This window comes from Trachypithecus francoisi, unplaced genomic scaffold (genome assembly GCF_009764315.1).
Source record: "Trachypithecus francoisi isolate TF-2019V2 unplaced genomic scaffold, Tfra_2.0 Lachesis_group13, whole genome shotgun sequence".
In the NCBI taxonomy this organism is placed as follows: Eukaryota; Metazoa; Chordata; class Mammalia; order Primates; family Cercopithecidae; genus Trachypithecus; species Trachypithecus francoisi.
In genome coordinates, this window is record NW_022681458.1 from 35488026 (window position 1) to 35507951 (window position 19926).

General features: G+C 45.3%; 1 protein-coding gene across 4 annotated transcripts in view; it reads right to left on the reverse strand.

The window, feature by feature from the left end:
• NRP2 (neuropilin 2) overlaps positions 1-19926 on the reverse strand; it is a 115364-nt gene that overhangs the window by 71578 nt on the left and 23860 nt on the right. For all 4 annotated transcript variants that reach the window (XM_033230589.1, XM_033230590.1, XM_033230592.1 and 1 more), the window contains exons 3-6: positions 9916-10097; positions 3611-3841; positions 2383-2538; positions 247-416 (exon numbers count right to left, since the gene is read on the reverse strand). In XM_033230589.1, the coding sequence (XP_033086480.1) occupies positions 247-416; positions 2383-2538; positions 3611-3841; positions 9916-10097 (739 nt within the window). The remainder of the gene's footprint in view (positions 1-246; positions 417-2382; positions 2539-3610; positions 3842-9915; positions 10098-19926) is intronic.

Here is a 19926-nt window from a genome sequence, read left to right on the forward strand (position 1 = left end):
CCAAACAACTCCTCCCAGGCTCAGTAATCTCCACAAGGGCAGGAGCAGGCTCCCTCTGATCAGTGTATGCCAGCATGTAACCCAGTGCGTGGCATACACATCTGTTTGGATGAATGAATCAGTGGAGTTCTCATGTATGCTGTGTTTATTTTCTTTGTGTCCTCTGTCCACCGTATTTGAGGAGCTACCCTCCTACTCCAGCAATACATACACACTCTGCACATCCTCTGGTATCTGCACAAGTACCTGGAGATACTCCTTGTTGGAATCCAAGTTGGGGGTCCAGCCATTGTCATCACCATGGAGCCGGCTTTGTTGAGGGGTCCACCTCCCATCAGAGTAGGTAGATGAGGCACTGATCTGTTCATTAGCAATCCGGCCAGACTCCATGCCCAGAGGGACATTGCACTGAAAGTCTGGGGAAAGGTCAAATGCAGAGTTAGGTCTTTCAACCTCATACCCTGGGGTCCCCCAAATGTTGCCTCCCTTCTAGGCACAAGTCCTTGCAGGCATTTCCTCATTTAACAGACCCTAATTATATGCTCATGTTTTAAAAACAACTACACCAAGTCACGGAGCTTGACAACCCATCTGGGTCTGAAAGAAACTAAATGGGACCTAAAAGAAATCAGGCTATGGATAAATAATAGAATCATCATACAAATTAAAAATACAATCTAAAGCACAAAAACTGTTAGTGCTGCAGGCTACAGATGCCAGATGCACCATTACTGCAATACAGGTAAATGTGAGATAGACTTGTGGCGATTTGGGTGAGCTCATACATCGTGGAAAGCCTGCTTTATTAATAAACACCCAGGAGGCACTTTTGCTTCTTTCTTTTTTCACTCAACTGTCTTGTGAGTTCTGGCACAGAAGACAGACATTACAAAGCATGAATACTTGTCTTTGGGAAACCTCTCCATGAGCACACGCATGTCACTCTCTTATTCCCCTGCACCACCTGTCTGGACAAATAGACCCAGCAGTCACTTATTCTGGCCTTGTGCTGTCAGTTGCATTGCTGTCCTTCCATGAATGCCATGAACACTGATCGATATGGGTGTGTGCATGTGTCTAAGATGGGCCAGCAATCCTTATCAGGTATCAGCCTATTCCTTACTCTGTGACTGCACTGGCCATTCACGGGACCTGGTGCAATTTGCCATACTGTTTCTTTGTCACTCAATCTTCAGAGGCTCTTTGATGAGAAAACAAATGCAAAACCCAGCAACCTTCCTGCAGGCCAGGCCGCTATGTCTGTAGTTATATATATGGTGAGTTGTCTGCAAACAGGGCAGGATTTCCACAGCTTGAAGCATTCTTAAAAGTGCTTCTTTAGTCTTGAAACTTATTTGGGGCTGGGCATGGTGGCTCACACCTATAATCCCAGCATTTGAGGAGGCGGAGGCAGGCAGAGCACTTGAGGCCAGGAGTTCAAGACCAGGCTGGCCAACATGGCAAAACCCCACCTCTGCTAAAAATACAAAAATTAGCTGGGCATGGTGGCACATGCCTGTAGTTCCAGCTACTTGGGAGGCTGAGACATGAGGATCGTTTAAACCGGGAGGTGGAGGTTGCAGTGAGCTGAGATCGAGCCACTGCACTCCAGCCTGGGCAAGAGAGACAGACTCTGTCTCAAAAAAAGAAAAAAAAAAGTTATCATTTGGGTTTTTAAGTAGAAATAGCAGCACATTTGAAACACATGTCCAAGAGCAGCTGATTTGAAGATGTTGCTCAGTGCTGAGGGACCGCAAGTCCCACAGCAGCTGAGGTCAGAGTGACAGTTTTCAATTCCTTGCTTGGTGCCTGGCACATAGTAAAAGCTCCACAAACTATCTTTGGTGGATGTGTGAAGTCCAAGTCTAAGCAGTTGTACCAATCCAGTCAGGAAAACATTACCCAGGCCCAGAGATGGTTAATGTCAAAAAAATACAGAGAAAGAGAGGTTTAAAATGGTTCAGTTTTGTGACAATGGCCCCTGAGATTTTGAGAGGGGAAAAAAATGGCCACAGACTAAAAAAATGTTAGCACAGGAGGGACCCTGTATAGAGCATCCTAACTAACCTCTCTTTCATTCATAGATGAGGAAACTGAGGTATGAGATGGTGCCATGACTTTCCCTGAAAATAACTAATTCTTGCTTTATATATATATACATACATATATATATATTTAAAGAAATAAGCACCCAGACTGACATGTGTTCTTTTCTCATCAACCTCTTCCTGGCAAGAGGATGTGGGTGCCTCTAAACTCAGATGCCACCATAAATCCATAGAGTTCCCATCTTCTCTCTCATAGAGCTAGCCTCTCTCCACCTGTATACCCTCACAGCCCTGATGGAAGGACAGGACAGAGGTTCCCAATCGGCCAACTCACTCTCTAGCGGCTCTTGGTGGACCAGGTAGTAACGCGCAGAGAAGCCATCCTTGGCCACCGCCATGTCCGTGTGAAAGGTCAGGGAGAGGATCCCCGTCGATGAACGAAGTTCAGAGGGTGTTTTGGTCCCACAGTACTTGCCAATCAGGGGGCCAACTGGACATTCAAGACAAAGAGAAGTCAGTGGAAATCAAAATGTCAAACTTGGTTTCCACTCTGTTTTCCCTTCCCCTCACTGCATTTTATTCAGTGAAGCATCACTTTGTACACCTTGCCATAAAAACCAAAGATATGTTTCAAGAACAATGGCTAATATTTTTCTTGCACATTAAAAAGCACTTTCACTTTTTCACCAAAAAGGTACAGGCCGCTTTCACTGGCTTCATTCTGTTCTCAGTGGCCTGGAAGATGAGCTGGAAAGGCATCATTACAATGTCTGTTCTACAGAGGAAGAAACTGAAGTTTGGAGAGTGCATGTGATTTCCTTATTCATACTGCTAGGAAATAGCAGAGCTGGGCCTCCAACCCAAGTTTTCTGACTAAGTCTTGTGCTTTACCCAGGAAATGAAATTGCTCTTCTTGCTTAGTCATCATGTCTCCTTTATATTAGAAGATACTTAGAATGACTACAAAAGTGAAAGATTTATTCCTTTCCAGTACTGATTAGACCCAGGATCTATGTTGGTCTTCGCCTGTGAAGTACTAGTGGCTCTCAGCCTTGGGTGATGTACCTTTTCAATATTTATGACTATATTAATAGTAATTTTAAAATTATAGTAATAATAATGACGACGATAGCAGCTAACTTGACACAGATAGGGTAAGTAATCTGTCTAAGGTTGCATAGCTGGTGAGTAGCAGAGCCAGGAGTTAAGCCCGGCCAGTCTGGCTCGGAGTCCTTCTGTTTGGTCATAGGGGTTAGCCATCAAGCCACCTTCTATCCTGACAATTTGGGGTAGAAATGAACACTATCTATAAGTTTTCTCATCCTTTCCAAGTGTCTACTTAGTCTCCTATCCTTTTCTAAAGAAATATTTCCAAGAAAGTAGACAGCCTTCCTGTAATTTCTCTCAAGCTATTCTTAGTGAAGGGGAAGAAGAGAAAGTCACCATGGGTCATATAAGAACTCATAGGAGCTTTGAAGTCTTTGTTCTTCCTCTTTATCATCACTAAAGCAATTAACAGGCAAAGGCCAAGCTACTGAAGAATGCCTCATGACATCACTCACCATGTGGAATGCCATCCCAGATGTCCAGCCAGTCGTACTTGCAGTCCCCCTCTCCCACCTGCAAAGGGTCATGCTCCAGGTCAAAGATCAGGAACTGCAGGACGATCTCCATCTTGGGTTTGGCCAGGATGGTAAAGGTGCAGTCCAAGTTGTGTGGATACTTCTCAGGAAACCCAGGGGATTCGATGGTCCCATTGGGGCTTGTGAAGTTTTTTGAGCAATCTTCAGAGCCTGTATGTAAAAGACAACTGTAGCACTAAGAAGAAGATGCCTTTCTTCGCGGCCTCTGTTACGTGGGTTATTTAAATGTTTGGGCCCAAATCCCCCTACTCTTGAGGTTTTTGTTGCCACTGGAGTGGCCCTTGAAGCAACACGCTCTTCACATGCACGTTTCAAGCCCTCATAAATTAGGGAGGCACAGCTGGCTTGCTCTACATATCAGAATGAGAGCAGCAATTGAGGAATTGGGTAGGGGTAGAGAGAAGTGTGTGTGTGTGTGTGTGTGTGAAAGAGAAAGAGATAGAGAAAGAGAGAGAGAGAGGGATTCTCTTGAAAAGGAACAGAGTCTTCTTTCTCAGTTACTCAGCTGCTCACTCCAGAAATGTAAGTTATTTCAATCCTTAAGGAAGGCTTGCTGATTGCCAGCAGGGAAAACAATGTTACCCCTTATTTATTGCTGACCTCAACACTAGCCCCTATTGTACCACAGCCAACGAAGTGCCCCTTATCCCTCCAAGATCCAAGGTGCCTCAGGGGAGGGGCAAAGGGGAGCTTGGGTCTCATTCATGTCATGACTATATTAAAACGAGCTGCTCTGTAGTGGTCAGACAATTAACAATCGATGTTTTTAGCTGGTGGATCACAGCAGGCCGTTGGGGATGTTAAAGGCCGCTCCGGCAACAAGTTTGGAAAAATGCAGCAGTGCATTGACATTTGGAAGGCTTCTGGCTCCTTTGTGGTGTGGATGGTCTTGTTTCTCTCCTGAGCTCTTGTGTCTGCTTTCTTGGGACGCATGGAGGCATCCTGATTAAATGTGGCACACATTCGCATCCTGGTGCAAACTTGGATGGCAGCAGGAACAGGAACAGGAGCTCATAAGAGGATTGCAGCCACCCTATCTCTGAATGCCTCTAGGTGGAGTCATATTAAAAGGGTCCTTGTTGTGCTTTAATCCAGCCACCATTTGCCAGGGAAGCACCACAGATGGGTCCCAGGAGCACTGCAACCCAGACCTATGGACCCACGGAGCACGAGCTTGTGCACATTCACGCAACGAATGGAAATACTGGACAATTAGAATTGATTTCACTTATTATGTTCAGATTTTAAAAGAAGAAAAGGAAGCAGGATTTTTGAGGAGGATAATAGACACTCTTAAGCATTTAAAAAAAAAAAAAAAACCCACCAGAAATACTTGATAAACTAGGTGTTTACTGGCAGGAAGTGTCCTCTGGGGCTCACACTCAAATATAACTAGGTGATGTCAATACACTGATCTTAGCCTGCGGCGATGTCTTTATCCTCAGCTCCTGTAGGAGGCCTCTCGTTGAGTCTCTTTATTGATGACAGCTTTCTGGAAAGAGGCAAATGTCTGATTTGGAAGAAGTGCCATGCAAATAAGTGGGGATGGAGGAGTTGCAACCTTCTTCAGCACCAGACAGAAAATTCCAGTATGTCCTCTCTATCCATCCATCACTTCCTACTTTCCACCTTGTGCTGTGCCTTGGCAGGGTAGGGACTAGGAACACACGAGAGCAAGGGCTAAGCTTTGCATGGGTTCTGTGGAGGCTCTAAGCAGCAAATCTCAGAGGCTCTGCACCCCATCATTCATATGCATGGCAGCAGCAGGGCAGGCCCAGAGTTTTCAATGGGCAGCTAGTCCTGGCGGGATGAGCTGGGGCTGCCTCCCCCAGCTTTGTTTATGATTGGGCTTCAGACTCCTGAGGGCCTCCTCAATGGCCCGGGATGAGGCAATTCAGCAAAGCCAAGCCAGCTGGCGGGTCTTCAGGGGGCCAAGAGGAATTTTGAAAAGGTTAGAGTTTATGGCTGCTGTGCAGCATTCCTCATGCGGGCCACTCAGCTGAGCCTCACACATGGTTGGAGGAAATTAACTCTCTATTCACTTCTTGCTTGAGAGCTAGAAAGAGCATCCTGACGTGCCCTCTTAGAGCTTGCTCTATTGTTATTCCCTTAGAAGGCAAGGGGAATCTCCACCCCCCTGGGAGTGGGGAATTTTCTGGTGGAATCTTTCTTTGGTTCCTGTCATCAGTGGGGCACAAGTGCTTCCATGATGGACATCTAGTGAGTCTAAGAGAGACTTGGAGAATGTGAAATTTGAAAGTATCCATTGTTCTCAGGGTCTTGAGTTCCTGCATTTGTCTGAAAAGCAACTTCAACCTTAGGTACTTAAGGCAAAAAAAAAAAAAAAAAAAAAGCATTTCTGATATATGGCTATAAATGAGTATATCCTTTGACTCATTTTGAAGGCAGTGGAAAAACTTTTGCCCAGTTTTATCTGTTTTTATGCAGAAAGATCAAATCTGTCTATTAACATCATGCATTCATCTCTAATCGTACCATCTCACTGTTTGCAGCATCACAAAAGCAGTTGAATAGCAGATGCCAAGAAGAGATCTCAGAAAAGGAGACAGAAGCTGGCTCTTGCAGACATCTGCCTTATCCAAGATCCTTTTCTGAGATGTCTTAGAAGGTTTAAAGGTTAAACGAAGAACTCGAGTCAACAAATACTCAAGCCCACTCAAGGCTAAGATTGTCCACAGAAGCTGGGGGATTTGGGTTGCAGTAAATGATTTCATAGGAAAGGACTGCTATGAAAAATGTCCACTCCGTTTTTCCACTGTGAATTTTACAATAACTCTGCAAGTAGAAGAATCTACAGGTATGAAGACATTTAAAACACGGTGGATTTACCGGAAGCTGAGTTTGCCTTTTCCGCAGAAGGTGAATTCAGTTCCTGAATTCAGGAAGTGGAGGCAGTAGGCACCCCGGGTTTTCTCTACCTCTGTGAATGACCCCAGAAATGTCAGTTTCTGAAGTGTCATGAGCAAACAGGAAAGAAAACCTGATCTTGAACTTATGGTTAAAGGGGCTTCTGGAAAAAACCAAACACACACACACATTTTCCACTGATTTTGTTTTCAACATGACATTTTACGTTTAAAAATTCCTTTTTTTCTGTTCTTACGATATCTTGATTTGAGATCTTTTAAATTTATGAGTTGTTCTGACTTACCCTTTTAAATGTAGACAGTCTGGTAACATACAGAATCTTTTATAAACCACTTCACTTAGGGCAGACATGAACCTTCCACGCCAGCCACATGCCCTGGTCAGCACTCACACCGTGGGTCCTGCAGCAGAGGCTCACCAGGATAATGTGCCACTGAAGGCTTCTAGAGCCCTCAGTATGGCTATTTGCATATCTGTGTTTACAGTTTTCCCCGCTTCTTCCTCTCTATGAATCCGACTAGCAAACATAGCTGTGTTTGTTTGGATTTCTGCAGCATGTCCACCCATTTCTTTCATGTTCTGTGGATGACGTAAACTTTGTATATTTTCTCTCCTGACTCCAACAATGGAAATGTGGGTATAGGACATGGCATCTGCATGAATGCTCATTTTTCTAAACTTCTCTGTTTTGAATTTTGCTCCCTTGCACATTTCTGCACTTTATATAAGGTTGACTTTTTTTTTTTTTTTTTTTTGAGATGGAATTTCGCTCTTGTCATCCAGGCTGGAGTGCAATGGCACGATCTCAGCTCACTGCCACCTCCACCTCCTGGGTTCAAGCGATTCTCCTGCCTCAGCCTCCCAAGTAGCTGGGATTGCAAGTACGTGCCACCAGGCCCGGCTAAGTTTTGTAGTTTTAGTAGAGACGGGATTTCGCCATGTTGGCCAGGCTGGTCTCAAACTCCTGACCTCAGGTGATCTGCCTGCCACAACCTCCCAAAGTGCTGGGATTACAGGCATGAGCCACCGAGCCTGGCAAATGTAAGATTGACTTTCATGCGGAGAGTTGCTCTTCTAGCAGCAGGTGGGTATGATGGCAGGTACAAGTGGCCCTGAGGAGTCTACTAGGCTCTCATCTGCTCTCTCACATTGCCAGGAGTGTGGCTGTTGTTGGCAGGGCTTTCTCTCACAATCATCTCTTCACTAGGCAACCCCAATCCTTAAAGCAGGAAACCCCATTTCTCCAAGCCGAAGCCATCCCTTGGCTGGCACCATTGTTGCTAGGTGGTTCACAGACTTGTTGCTTCATTTGAAATCCTGCTTCAGCATGTCCTCAAGACAGCAATGTTGAATTATGACACCCTCTTACATGTTTTATCTTTTAATATCCTCCTTTCAAATTTGCATGATGGATAGAGAGAACATTGACTTTTCCCATGGCTTTCTGGAGAATGTAGCATGATGCCTTGCGAAATACTAAGTTGGGTGGTGTGAGACCAAGCCTGAGCTTTCATGGCCCTGCTCACCCTTGTTCTGACTTCCCTTGGCCATCTTCCTGGAAGATCTTGCTTGGAGCTGTTTTCCTTTCATGGCCAGCACAGTACAGCCAAGTGGCAGCATTAGCACTAGGGACCTTGCTACTGAATAGATTCTCTGGAGACCCTCAATTGCTAAGCCACTCGCTGCTCCCCCATTTTCATAACCACCACATGTCAATTGTACCTTTACTTTGCACTTATTCATTCTGTCTCATATCATAGTTTTCATTTCAATTTACATACATACTCATCCAATAACATTGCCTGTGAGTCTGTCACGTGCAAAGGGTTTGCACACCTGCCTCTCCAACCCGAAGAGAGCAAGCACCCTCTTTTGTTTCTTTCTATTTTATTCTACCCACTGCTCAGCAGCAGAGGATATTCCACTGGTGCTGGTGGCATTGATCTGAATTTTGCGCAAGACTCAGGGGAATATGGATCAAGCTACTCATGGATTTCACAACAGCTTGAGCCACTGGACACACAGATTGTCAGCCCCTGTGACTTCATCACAGTCAGGCGCATGAAAACCCAAGGCAGACAGACTTTCTTGGGACCTGTGCCCTGCAGCAGCCTGGGCTGCCACTCTTGCACAACACGGTCCCCTTGGCCCCACCCCTTCATTTGATTCCACGTTCTTGTTCTCGGGCAGACAAATCCGACAAATATTTAGACAGAGTGGATATAAAAAGTGCTTTCAGCAGCTACCACTTCCTTTCAAGAACTGTTTAGTGAAAAAGAAAATATATATGAATAGTTCCCCTCACACTGAACTCAACAGGCGCCAGTCTTGGGCCTCTTGATGACAAGGCTGACAGCCTCCCCTTGAACCAGACTCCATCCACGAGTTGTAAAACTTGGGCTGCTGGGGGGAGAGGGGAGACACACACATAGATGGAAGGGGAGCCTCTGAGGAGGGGAGTGGGCGGTGGGTGGGAAGGACTGGAGGACATGCTTCCCTTAGCCTCGAGATAACAAGCTCCACACATCACAGAAGAGGACACACCACCGGGAGAGTGTGAGTGTAGCTGATGAAGCGGGGTCTTGTGAATAAAATTCTGCTGCATTTAGTTTTGGAAATGAGCAATGGCCCATAGTCTCAGGCCCTAAAGTAATCTAAGGGGGACCTGATGGAAATCAAGCAGTCAACTTAAAGCAAGTGCAGTGCCCTCTGACTCTTTTTCTGCTCTTTTTTGATTGCTTTTCAGGGAGTCAAGTTCATTGGCATTTAGAGAGTAGGGGTTCAATGGACAGAGGTGGTAACATGGACTACCAAGGGATGGCTTCGGCTCGGAGAAATGGGGTGGCCTGCTTTAAGCCTTGTTTTAATTTAAAAGCTACGGTGTGACCCCATTTGGGAGGTCATGGTAAGATCTTTATAGAGACTCCAAGCAATGAAAAGATTATGTCCTCAGTCCCATATAGTTCCAAATGAAGACATTAGACCATGAAGTAATCGTGAGAAAGTCATCAGAGTTTTGCTTTTTCCCATGAAGACTATTTTGATTTTAAAAAGCATACAAAAATCAGATTCTTTCAAGAAGTGTTTTTCTATTTGTCTAATACCATAAACAACGGCTGCTTTGCCCCCGCATTCTGCAGTGTGCCCCCTTAAGCTAGTGGATAACCTGAGCTGGTTCTTCTTCTCGGGATGTCTCTGGGTTCACCTTGAACCGCTCACCGTGCTCAAGCTGGATGACACTGTCACCCTTACCCAGTGCCTCAGCCCACTGGGTGCTGTCCCTCCTTCTTCTCTAAAACGCCCATCTCCCGGCCCCTGCGTGTGACCACACTGACCTGTCTTGAAGATCTCGTAGCGCAGAGAGAAGCCTGCCCCCTGCCGGGCGTAGTCGGAGGTGAACTTGATGTAGAGCATGGAGCCCGAGGAGATGATGGTGGGCGGGGCGATGTTCCCACAGTGTTTGCCCAGGAGGTCTGCGGATTCACTGTCCCCATCCCGAATCTCGATAAAGTCATACCTGAGTGGGGATGGCACAGACAAGAAAAGATCACTCGAAGGACATGAGAAGGACTGCTGTGTCGCTCCCACTCATGTCTCTCTGTTCATTTGGAGACGTTCAGGTGTTTCGGATGGATAAGCGAAGGGCACTTATGTCTGCTTGCACAGACTGGCAAACAGAGATACTGCAAGTTGTTGTGCTTTGTGAAAGCCACAGAGTGAATAAACACATGACTGGAAGGCCTTATCTCTTGCCCACGTAAAAGCAGGAGCATCATTCTATCAAATATCACAAAACACATTTTTTTCTTCCTTCAGTAGCACCATTTTTATTTCCATTATGCTCTCTCAGAATCTTAGTCTCTCCTTCTTAGCTCTGTGACATTGCAAGCTGCTGAACCCCTTTGAGCATCATTCTTCATCTGTAAGATGAGGATAAATATATCCACTCCACAAGGCTGGGGAGAAGATGGAATGAAAAAATATAGACGTAAGGGGCTAGGCACTGTGCCAGACACACGGGGGATGTTTCGGAGACATTTGCTTATTTTCCCATCTCCCTCCAGCCCCCTGTTTCAATTTTCCCCTGGGCCATCCCTTCTTTAATTGTTAGTGACAAAGACTCCCCACCCTGGGCCACCGCCCTTCCTAAGATGACTCTGCGAGGTTCACATCAGCAGTGTCTAGTCAACATGTGTTCTTAAAAGGAATCAGCCTCATATTAGATAAGGCAATAAAAACCTTTCTCCAAAAGCAGGGGTGAGTCTCCAGGGGCCCACCGGCTACATGCACATAACTATGAGCCTCAGCGAGAGGCAGGGCAGGCTGCCCTCCTGAAGCAGAGGCCTGTGCTCATTCCAAGCAGAGTCAAACTGGCCAGGGCTGGGAAGAAGGCACCTCAAAGACACCCTTGGCTCGGTTCATGGGAAGGTGCAAACATAATGCACCATTTTATCTTGACAGACACACATTTGCCAGCCCCGGTATGTGCTCTGGCAGTCCTCACTGTGCTGCGTTTGTGCTTGCTTTCTGGGCTCCCAGTTAATACTCCTGTCACAACTGCTTAGGTGGGAAACTTCCTGCCCACCAGCTCCCTTCCAACTGCTGGCCGCTGCACCATTATTTACTGAAAACCATCCATCTCCCTCTCCCTCCCTTTCTGTTTATTTATTTTGCATCAACCTGTTAAAGCAACACTTAAGAAATCTCTTCCTTGCGGGTAAAGAGAGGGCTGGGAATGCACCCTTCTCTGGGATGTGCCTGCCAATGGTTCCTGTCACGTACAAGGATCTGGGGTTGCCGGCTGCCTGCAGGAGTGGCTGGTGTGAGCTGGGGAGGCCTGAGGCCTCACTTCAGCCCCCAGAAGCTATGTTACTTAGCCACTCAAATAATAGACCTGTAAAGGAAGTCTAAGCAGGAGTGGACCAGGATTAATTCATTCTTAGACCCCACAGGGCTGGACTCCCACAGTCAAAAAAGAACCGCTGAAGCTCCTTAGAGTCTGGAGAAGTCAAAACGGCAGTTTCACCCCCCAGGAAGAAATGGAGACATGGTCACAGATTGAGAAGGCCGTGAGTTTGGGGGAATCTGTTTAGGTCTGTGGTTTCAGTGTGGGAGATGGTGCTGACTTTGAAAACATGCTTCCTCATTTCCAAAACAAAAGTAAAAAGATGCTTCGTTTGTTCTCAGGGGAAACTCCCAAACTTTCCAGAAAACCCCTCCTTGCTACTTTCACACTAAGGCAAGCACTGCTGGACAGACACATTCCTGCGAGCCATGGCGATGCCCTGGCAATGTGCACAAAGGTTGAGAGGCTCTGCCACCCATGTTCATGAATCAGACAACTCATCTGGACTAAGAAATGCAGGGCCCAGAGTGCAAGAGTCCCAATCCCAGAAGCAGACAGAGCTGGGCTTGTACCCCAGCTTGGCCACTCTTTAGCTGGGTGACCTCAGGCAAGTTACTGAACCTTTCTGAGCCTCAGAAATGGGAAGAAAAAGAGTAAAGTAGGGATATTACAATCTTCTCCTGGGGTTGATGTGAGACTTAAATGATAAGATCTAATCAATATGAAGTGTTAGTCCGTAGTCTGGCACTCAGTGTGTGCTAAGTAAATGTGAACTGTGATTTGTTGTATTCTCACACCCATTTCAGAGGCGAGGAGGCTGAGCCACAGAGCAGAAGTGACCTTGCTTTAAGAGATGGAACAAATAAGCAGAGGTTCAGTATCAGCGGGAATGGAAATCTGTTCAAACACTCTGGAAGGCATTTTGGTGAAATGTGACAAAAGTTAATATGTACATAGCCTTTAATCCACCAATCCTACTGCTAGGAATTTTTCCTAAGAAAATAATCAGACAATTGTGCAAAGATGCATATGCATCTTTGTGTATATATTTTGAACAAATATAAAAAGTGGGAGGATATTTTGCTCATAAATAGTTTCAAAGCCCAACCGTAGAGGGAGGGTGAATCCTTTTGGGATATTTATAAAATGGAATATCTGCTGCTACAATCAATAATCTGCAGGTCCAGAATTTTTTTTTTAATGGAAAAATGTTCATGCTATACTGTTAACTTTTTTAAAAGGAGATTTTTTAAAAGTATGTTTTAAAAGGTATACATACATTTCCTTACATAAACATACAGAGGAAGTCTGAAAGACTACTAAAATATTAACAATGGCCAGAGACATGGGTGGTGGGATGATGGGTAAGTTTTACTTTCTTCTTTGTAAAAGAATGCAGCTCTCATGATTTAGCAGATGTAGAAGTAAGTTCATCATCATCACCATCATCATCCATGTCACAGAACTGGAGTGAGGAATAAATGAGACACAGTAGGTTGGGACACCTAGAACAGTGCCCAGGACATGACCCACATTCAATAAATAATTTTTTAAACTTTTTTTTTAAAGGATCGCCAGATAGTTCCAGTCTTTGTGTTGCCAATTTCTCTAGGAAGGACAGAGAGAGGCCCTGACATCCCACTGGCTTATTCATCAGAAGTGAGAGGGTTTTATCTGGTTGCCTAATCACCCATGGAGTCATTTAGGGGATTAACAGAATCAGCAATGAAGCAGGGCTGCCCAACAAATGCCACTGTTACAAGCTTGCCTCAATTTACTCCACGGATATAGACCACCCCAAATCCCTTCTTGTAATGCTGCCTGCAACAAACACATCCTTATGCATCTACACATACATATAGAGAAGGGATGCATTTTTGAAAAAGCTTCATACAATTCAGTCATACTAAAAAGTTTTTCTCTGAGCTTGTTAGTTAAAGAACCCCTCTGGTGAATCCTTTTGTGAAGCAAATAATCAACAAGCCTTACTTGAACTTCTTAGAAAAACGAGATTTTTCTAGAAGGTTTGCTTGAGGGGAAGTGACACAGAGTTACAATTCGGCAGCTGAAATCCCCGCAACTTCCAGTGTTCTGGTTCTGCCCTGTGGACAAGCCCTATGTAACCACATGGTCTTCTGGCTGGGACTTTTATATAAAGGGCACACTCCAAATGACATGCTGACTTCATGCAGAATGTCTCATTTACCTCATGTGTGACTGACTCATTTGGGGAAATTTTTTATTATGAGGGATTTGCTACGGTTGGAGTAAATCTCCTTAGAAATTTCAGTGTTGTCAGGTTCATTTGTGAAGAGTTAGGCACAGGCTTCGGAAGTTTCTGGCTTTGGAATAAATATGGCTTTGCATCTAGTGTCTAATATCCAGTGTTTGGTTAAAGGAATCTGGGGTATAGACTCAGAGCTCACCCCAGCGATAGTCAAGTAGGATAACTTGAAAAGCCGCTCCTCTTAGAACGTATCACTCGTTTTCCAGAAGGCAACATAAGCCAGCTAACGGACATATTAACTAGAGTGTTTGCATTTCATTATTCATAATCTCTCCTAAATGAAAAATTCCTTTCAAAGCTTTAACACTACCTTATATTGTTTTATTTATTTTTTTCCTGAGCTGAAATAGCCATCTCTATTCCCAGTTCTTTATTTTCTCTCTAAAATGGTTCCCCGAGTGCCTTTTTACTTGTCTCCTCACAGATTCTGACGTCTGCATGGTGAGCATTTGTCTAGAGAATGCTTTCTCTACTTTCTTTCTCAACTTCAAAGTCTTACATTTCTCTCCCCAAACCTACATTTGGGCCATGGGAAATTTTGACAGTGAAGTTCATTTTAAGAGTCCACGGGAGAGATATGAAAAAGCAACAATCTCATCTCTTCCTCTCATCACTAGGCAAACATGAAAAAGGGCTTTCTAGTTTCCATAACTGTCTCCATGCTTGACACTTCCCAGCAGGGCACGAAAGGCTGGGTTAGTCAACAGAGCCTGTGCTGGAAGATTCACCAAGCTGAAGTCCTTCTTTCAGGACACCACAATGTCTGGCCCTTGTCAGAATCCAGCTTTAGGGATGCCACACAGAACCACTTGGAAGGGGATTACTGTATCGAAGATAGAGTACTTAGGTCTTCTGAGGAAGAATACTCTGCCCCTTCTTTTGGGTCTACATATCAGAACATCTCTGCCCAAGTCCTGACATCATAACCTTTGCCATCCAAGCAAGACCTCCTTTCACACTGCTCATCATAAGATCATAAGATGTTGAAGACATTTTTTATATGGTGAGCTCTTTCTAACCCCAGGGCCTTTGCAAGTGCTCTTTCCTCTGCCTGCAATACTCCTCACTGGTGTTTTCCAGGGCTGGTTGTTGCACATTCTTCAGGCTTAAGTAAAAATGTTACCTCCTCAGAGAAACCTGCTGTCACCACCCTATTTCAGATGGCATGCCCTTATTCTCTATCTCACCATCCTCTTACTTCTTTCATTGCTATGATCATAATCTGGAAAGGTCTTGTCAATATGCTTATTTGTTTATGATCTGTCTCCTGCCCTAGACAATAAGCACCATGAAGGCAAGGACCTTGCCTCTTCACTGCTGAATTTACAACACTTGCTTGGTGCCTGGCATGTAGGAGGTCTCATTCACTTTTTGTTGAGTAAATAAATGTAAATGAATAAGGGACTCGAGGCTGGTGTTCCATGTTAAGAAGAATGCGTGCTACAATGATGCTTTCCGTGGAGTTTGATCCATTTTATACTCTCTGTCTCTGTGCCCCAACACATTTACTGAGCTATTCTGGTTGTATCTGAAAACCAAAATGTTGCCTTGTGACTCAAAAACATGAAATATAACATTTTGAGTGGAAGAAACATCGCAAATCATGCTGACAGCATTTTCACTATTAGCGGCAAACAAATCAACTATAATTAAAATGCTGTCAAAGTGATTTGAGATTTTTCTCACACTTTCAAAATTCCATATTTCATGAGTAGATTATCCAGGCCAGAGAATTTATCACCTCCTGGAGTGCCTTTCTTCCAGGAGGCTCAAAGACATCTACAAACACTGTCTTATTAATCCTTACATTAAAACCTGTGAGGAAATTAGGAGGAAAAAAGCAGCACTGTCACACACAACTTCCCAACAAAGAAGCTGCATGATGCCTAAAAAGGCTGCAAGGCGGGTCTGCACAGTGCTAAGGTCTCTGGTCTGTTCAGACCTGAAGCCACGCCACCGGCTTCTCGGGCTCAGTACAGTCACCTAGCCTTTATGGAGAAGTCAGTTCACTGTCAGGTCAGATTTTTTTAAGTAAATTTCATTTCCTTGAATTTCTGCCTTGCATCTGTACCACCCATTTACTAAAAAGCTGTTATATCACATTTTATTGAGCATTTACTATGGGCCAGGCTGTTGATTCAGATATTATTTCATTTAATCCTCATTTCATCCAAACCAGGCCCTGTTACAATTACCATCCATTTGCAGATGCAGACATTGGGGCTCAGAGAGGTTAAGTGACCTGCCCAAGGTTACATGAGGAAGAAAGGTCAGAGGGAGGCTTTGAACCCAAGTAGTCAAACTCCAGGGCACAGAGACCTCCCCTTCCTCCCTTTGTCTCCTTGTGGGATGAAGATCTGAGGGCAATGAAAATACCAGATTGACACAGCACAATAGCATTAGCAGGTATCGGGTATAAAGAATCCTTATGGCTTCAGTTAGGTTTCCACAAAATGGGCGTAAGGTATGTAAGAGACTTAACAGAATCTTGCTCTTTTGAGTTGTTCTGTTTAAATAAGGCTGAAGGACTTACCAAAATTAAAAGACACATCGCCAACAGGAAAAGTGAGCGGATTTGGAATCCATGATTTCGAGACTCACCCAGCAGAAATCTAGCTTGCAAGAGTTCAGATGGGATAACATATTAATTTTTGTAAGTGTGGTATTTTTAGAAGCACATATATATCCATATGTGAACATATGGCCCATGGAGTGAGAAAGCAGCATCCCGTATATTTATAAGCTCTTAAGTTATCATCTAGAGCACATATTCTTAAATGCGTGGATTTCTACTAGGGCCTACACACAAGTGTAAATGGGTTGGGGGAGCTCTGATGCTGTTTGCTGAAATTTTGTGTTTGTGAGTAGGCACATTTTTCTAGGGAAAAGGTCTGTGACAAAAGAAACGTTAAATTACTGTTAACTGAGACATACCTAAGAGGGTGTTGTGTAATCTGGGAAGTGTAGCACGTGGGCTTTGTGGACAGACCCAGCTACTTTCTGGCCCTTGCTCATGGTGTGATTACAGACAAGGTATTTAACCTCTCTGAGTTTCAGTTTCATCATCTACAAAATGGACATAATAACAGTCTCCAGCTTTGGGGATGGTGGCAGGATTGCGAAGGTACATGCAGGCCCAGCACAGTGCCAGATGCCTTAGGAAGTGTCTGAGAGCCCCTGGCTATTTTTATTGTTATCAGTATAAAACAAAACAGGATGGTGGGTGTGGAGAAGAGAAGAGTTACACACACATGACACCTTGGGAGCCAGACAGGAGAAGATGAAACGAAAAGCACAGTTAGAGGCAGTCTCGATACCCCCCTTCTTGGGGCTGGGTTTCTAAAAAATCATCCCCCTGCACAAATCCATCAACAGTGTTTCAGACACTTGAGTTTTCAAGATTTTATGTCAAACTTGTGTTTCTGAGCCCAGGCTGTGTTTGAAACCACCCGTTCTCCATCTGCTGTCTTAGATAGCAAGGTACTCAAGCTCCCAAGAGGCTGCTGAGTTAATGCACATCAATGGGTCAGCACAGTGCATGGCACACAGTACGTGCTCAACGAATAGCCATTTGTTGTTAATGCTGCTGTTATTCTTACTTGCTATTTAACGCCAAGGGCTCAAACAGTTCCCAAACTCTGTGTCTGTTTGTGTATCTGCATCGGTACCCAGTGCCTTTTTAAGAGTGGCTGTTTGCAGTTGCATTTTCTTCCTTCATTTCTTCCCACCAGAAATATCTGATATTTTGAGCTTCTTATCCACAATCCCCTCACAACCAGGGACACCACAGCTCTTCAGAAGGGAGGAAGTCGGACCACCCACCAAAGGAAGTACATGGAGAGAATAACCCAAAACAAACTGAAAGAATTATTCCAAAAAACCTTGAAGGCAAGAAAATGGAAACGACGAATAACATCTATTTATAATTGCTGGCTATTTTTCCACAGAGACCCTGCGATGATGGTGAGGGCCCCGCCAATCTCATTGTTCCTCATGGAGCAGGCTGCCAAGAACGCCTCCCGGCGTGCGGAAGGAGGCCGCTCCAGACAGCGCGTCTGATAAGTCTCTCTGAAGGTGAACTTTTAGAGAATTGAGGGCACACAACAAAGCCTCCCCCACTTCTGCCCTGGTCCTTTGGGTGAATACCATTTCCCTCGCTGACCTGGCTGGCCAGCAAGGCACATTCCTGAGGCCGTGTGGTCACGGGTCTGCTCTGCTTCTGGACCAGCACACACACTGGAGGCCACTTGGATGAAACATGTTTGCTTGTGTAAGGAATGGTTTTCTAGGCAACCGGTGCCAATGTGAAGTTTAAGGCTTTGGGGCAGGCTGCTTTCAGCATGAGTGTCGGGTCTTTCATTGGTCTGCTCTGTGTCTATAAAATCCTCACCCTCTGTAGTCAACTTACAGGGCCCCTTGCTAGCATTCTGGAATGATACCAGAGTGCAAAGAAGAGTAGTCCACAATTTCTTTCCAGTTCTGTTTTTCTCAGCGGCAGCGGCAACAGTCAAGGTGAATCCCAGCCTGGCTAGGACTCGCTGAATTTTCCTATGCTGGCCTGGGTCAATCATGCTTGCATGCCTCAGTTTGCCTCATTTGACAAAACGGAATGGGGATCATGCTTTTGTGCCTGGTGGGGCTGCCTGCATGGGTGACCACCGAAGGGCAATCAGAGCACAGAGTCCGGGGCGCCTGGTGTGCTGGCAGCGCCCGTTCCCTCGGCAGCGTGAACCGTTCCCTCCGGCATAGCTGTTCACACTGATTCTAGCTCCCGGGGGATCCAATTGTGAGGGCAAATCATAACTTCCCCATCTGTCCGAAAAATGGGAGCCTGCTGCGCACGGAAGTGTACCGGGCACCAGGGAATCCCTCACAGCAACAAAAAAGTCCTTTTTGTTTTTCCAGGGATATAGGCCCCATATCATTTTTCTATTCCCCTTTGCTGGCATCCAGCCTCCCTCACAAAACTTGGAAGATGCAAAACTCATCTGAAAAATGTGCCATGTAGAAATCCAAGTAGGGGACAGTCTGGGAGTAGGTGACAGGTGTGATGGGACCCCTTTTAGAGTTCATTTACTTGAAGCTTCAGGTTACAGAGCTTAGAGCTTCTCCTGGCTCCAGGGGCAAACTTGTCACTACTGTGCAAAAAGCACCATGGTGTGGAAATGATGGGCCTTCACTAATGTCCAAGCAGGAAGGGGCTGCTGCCATGCCAGGGCAGAGATCCTGAATCTAGCACTCCGGGGCCAGTCAGCTGGAACTGCTTCCGCTTGTGACTACGCTCGTGACTACGCTCTCGACAGCTGCATTCTGAAGCAGCACGCTGCACAGGCAGCCCGGGCCACGTGAGGCATGTTCAAACACTCACCTTCTCTCCCCATCCCAGAAATGCCCTTTCCATTCGGAGAGAACAGGTCGGGGTTTGTTGGGGGTGGAGGAAGCAAGCATTTAGGAATGTGAGGTGCTCCCAGCGAGAGCCTCATAAGACCATGAAGAAAGATGTTTAGAAAGGACATGAGCTTCTACAAGAAAGGGAACCAGATTACAGGAAGTCCCTGAGCAGGATGGGAGCAGTGTGAGTCAGACCTTGAAGGATCTTGATTCATCGCACAGCCATAAGCGGGCTGTTTGTTTTGCGCACAGAGCTTCTGGCTGGTTGGCCACAATATTGTAGCGACCAGTGGGGGCCCTGGCAGCGTGGGAGGAGGCATCGGTGCCAGGGATGAGCTTCAAGAGCCACGTGTGGATAAAGGCCCAGGCAGGGAAGAGTACAGCAGAAAAGGCCCCCAGAAGATAACTCAGTACCCCAACATTTAACCCAGCAGCCTGCTCTGAGGCTTAAACTAAATCCTGTGTCTGCTTGGACCTCAGTTTCCCAGCAGATGACCCCCCAAAATAATACTTTCTTACCCTCCTACCACTCTCAAAAGATGACACATAGATAAATTGCTTTGAACTTTTAGATGAAAGGTGCTCTATAAACCTGAGGTCTCATCAACTGTAATTGTTACAGTAATTATTTTAATGATAATAATGATGATAATGGGGGGGCGTCGGGTGGGGAAGAAACCTCCTACTTTGAGACAAAGAACATCTCTTCCATTAAAACCTGCATCACGAATCCTTCTGCTCCAAGCTCTCAACCATGTCTTTCAAACTGCCAATATCTGAGCTGAAATATTATTTACTCCTTTCCTTTCCAATAAAACAATT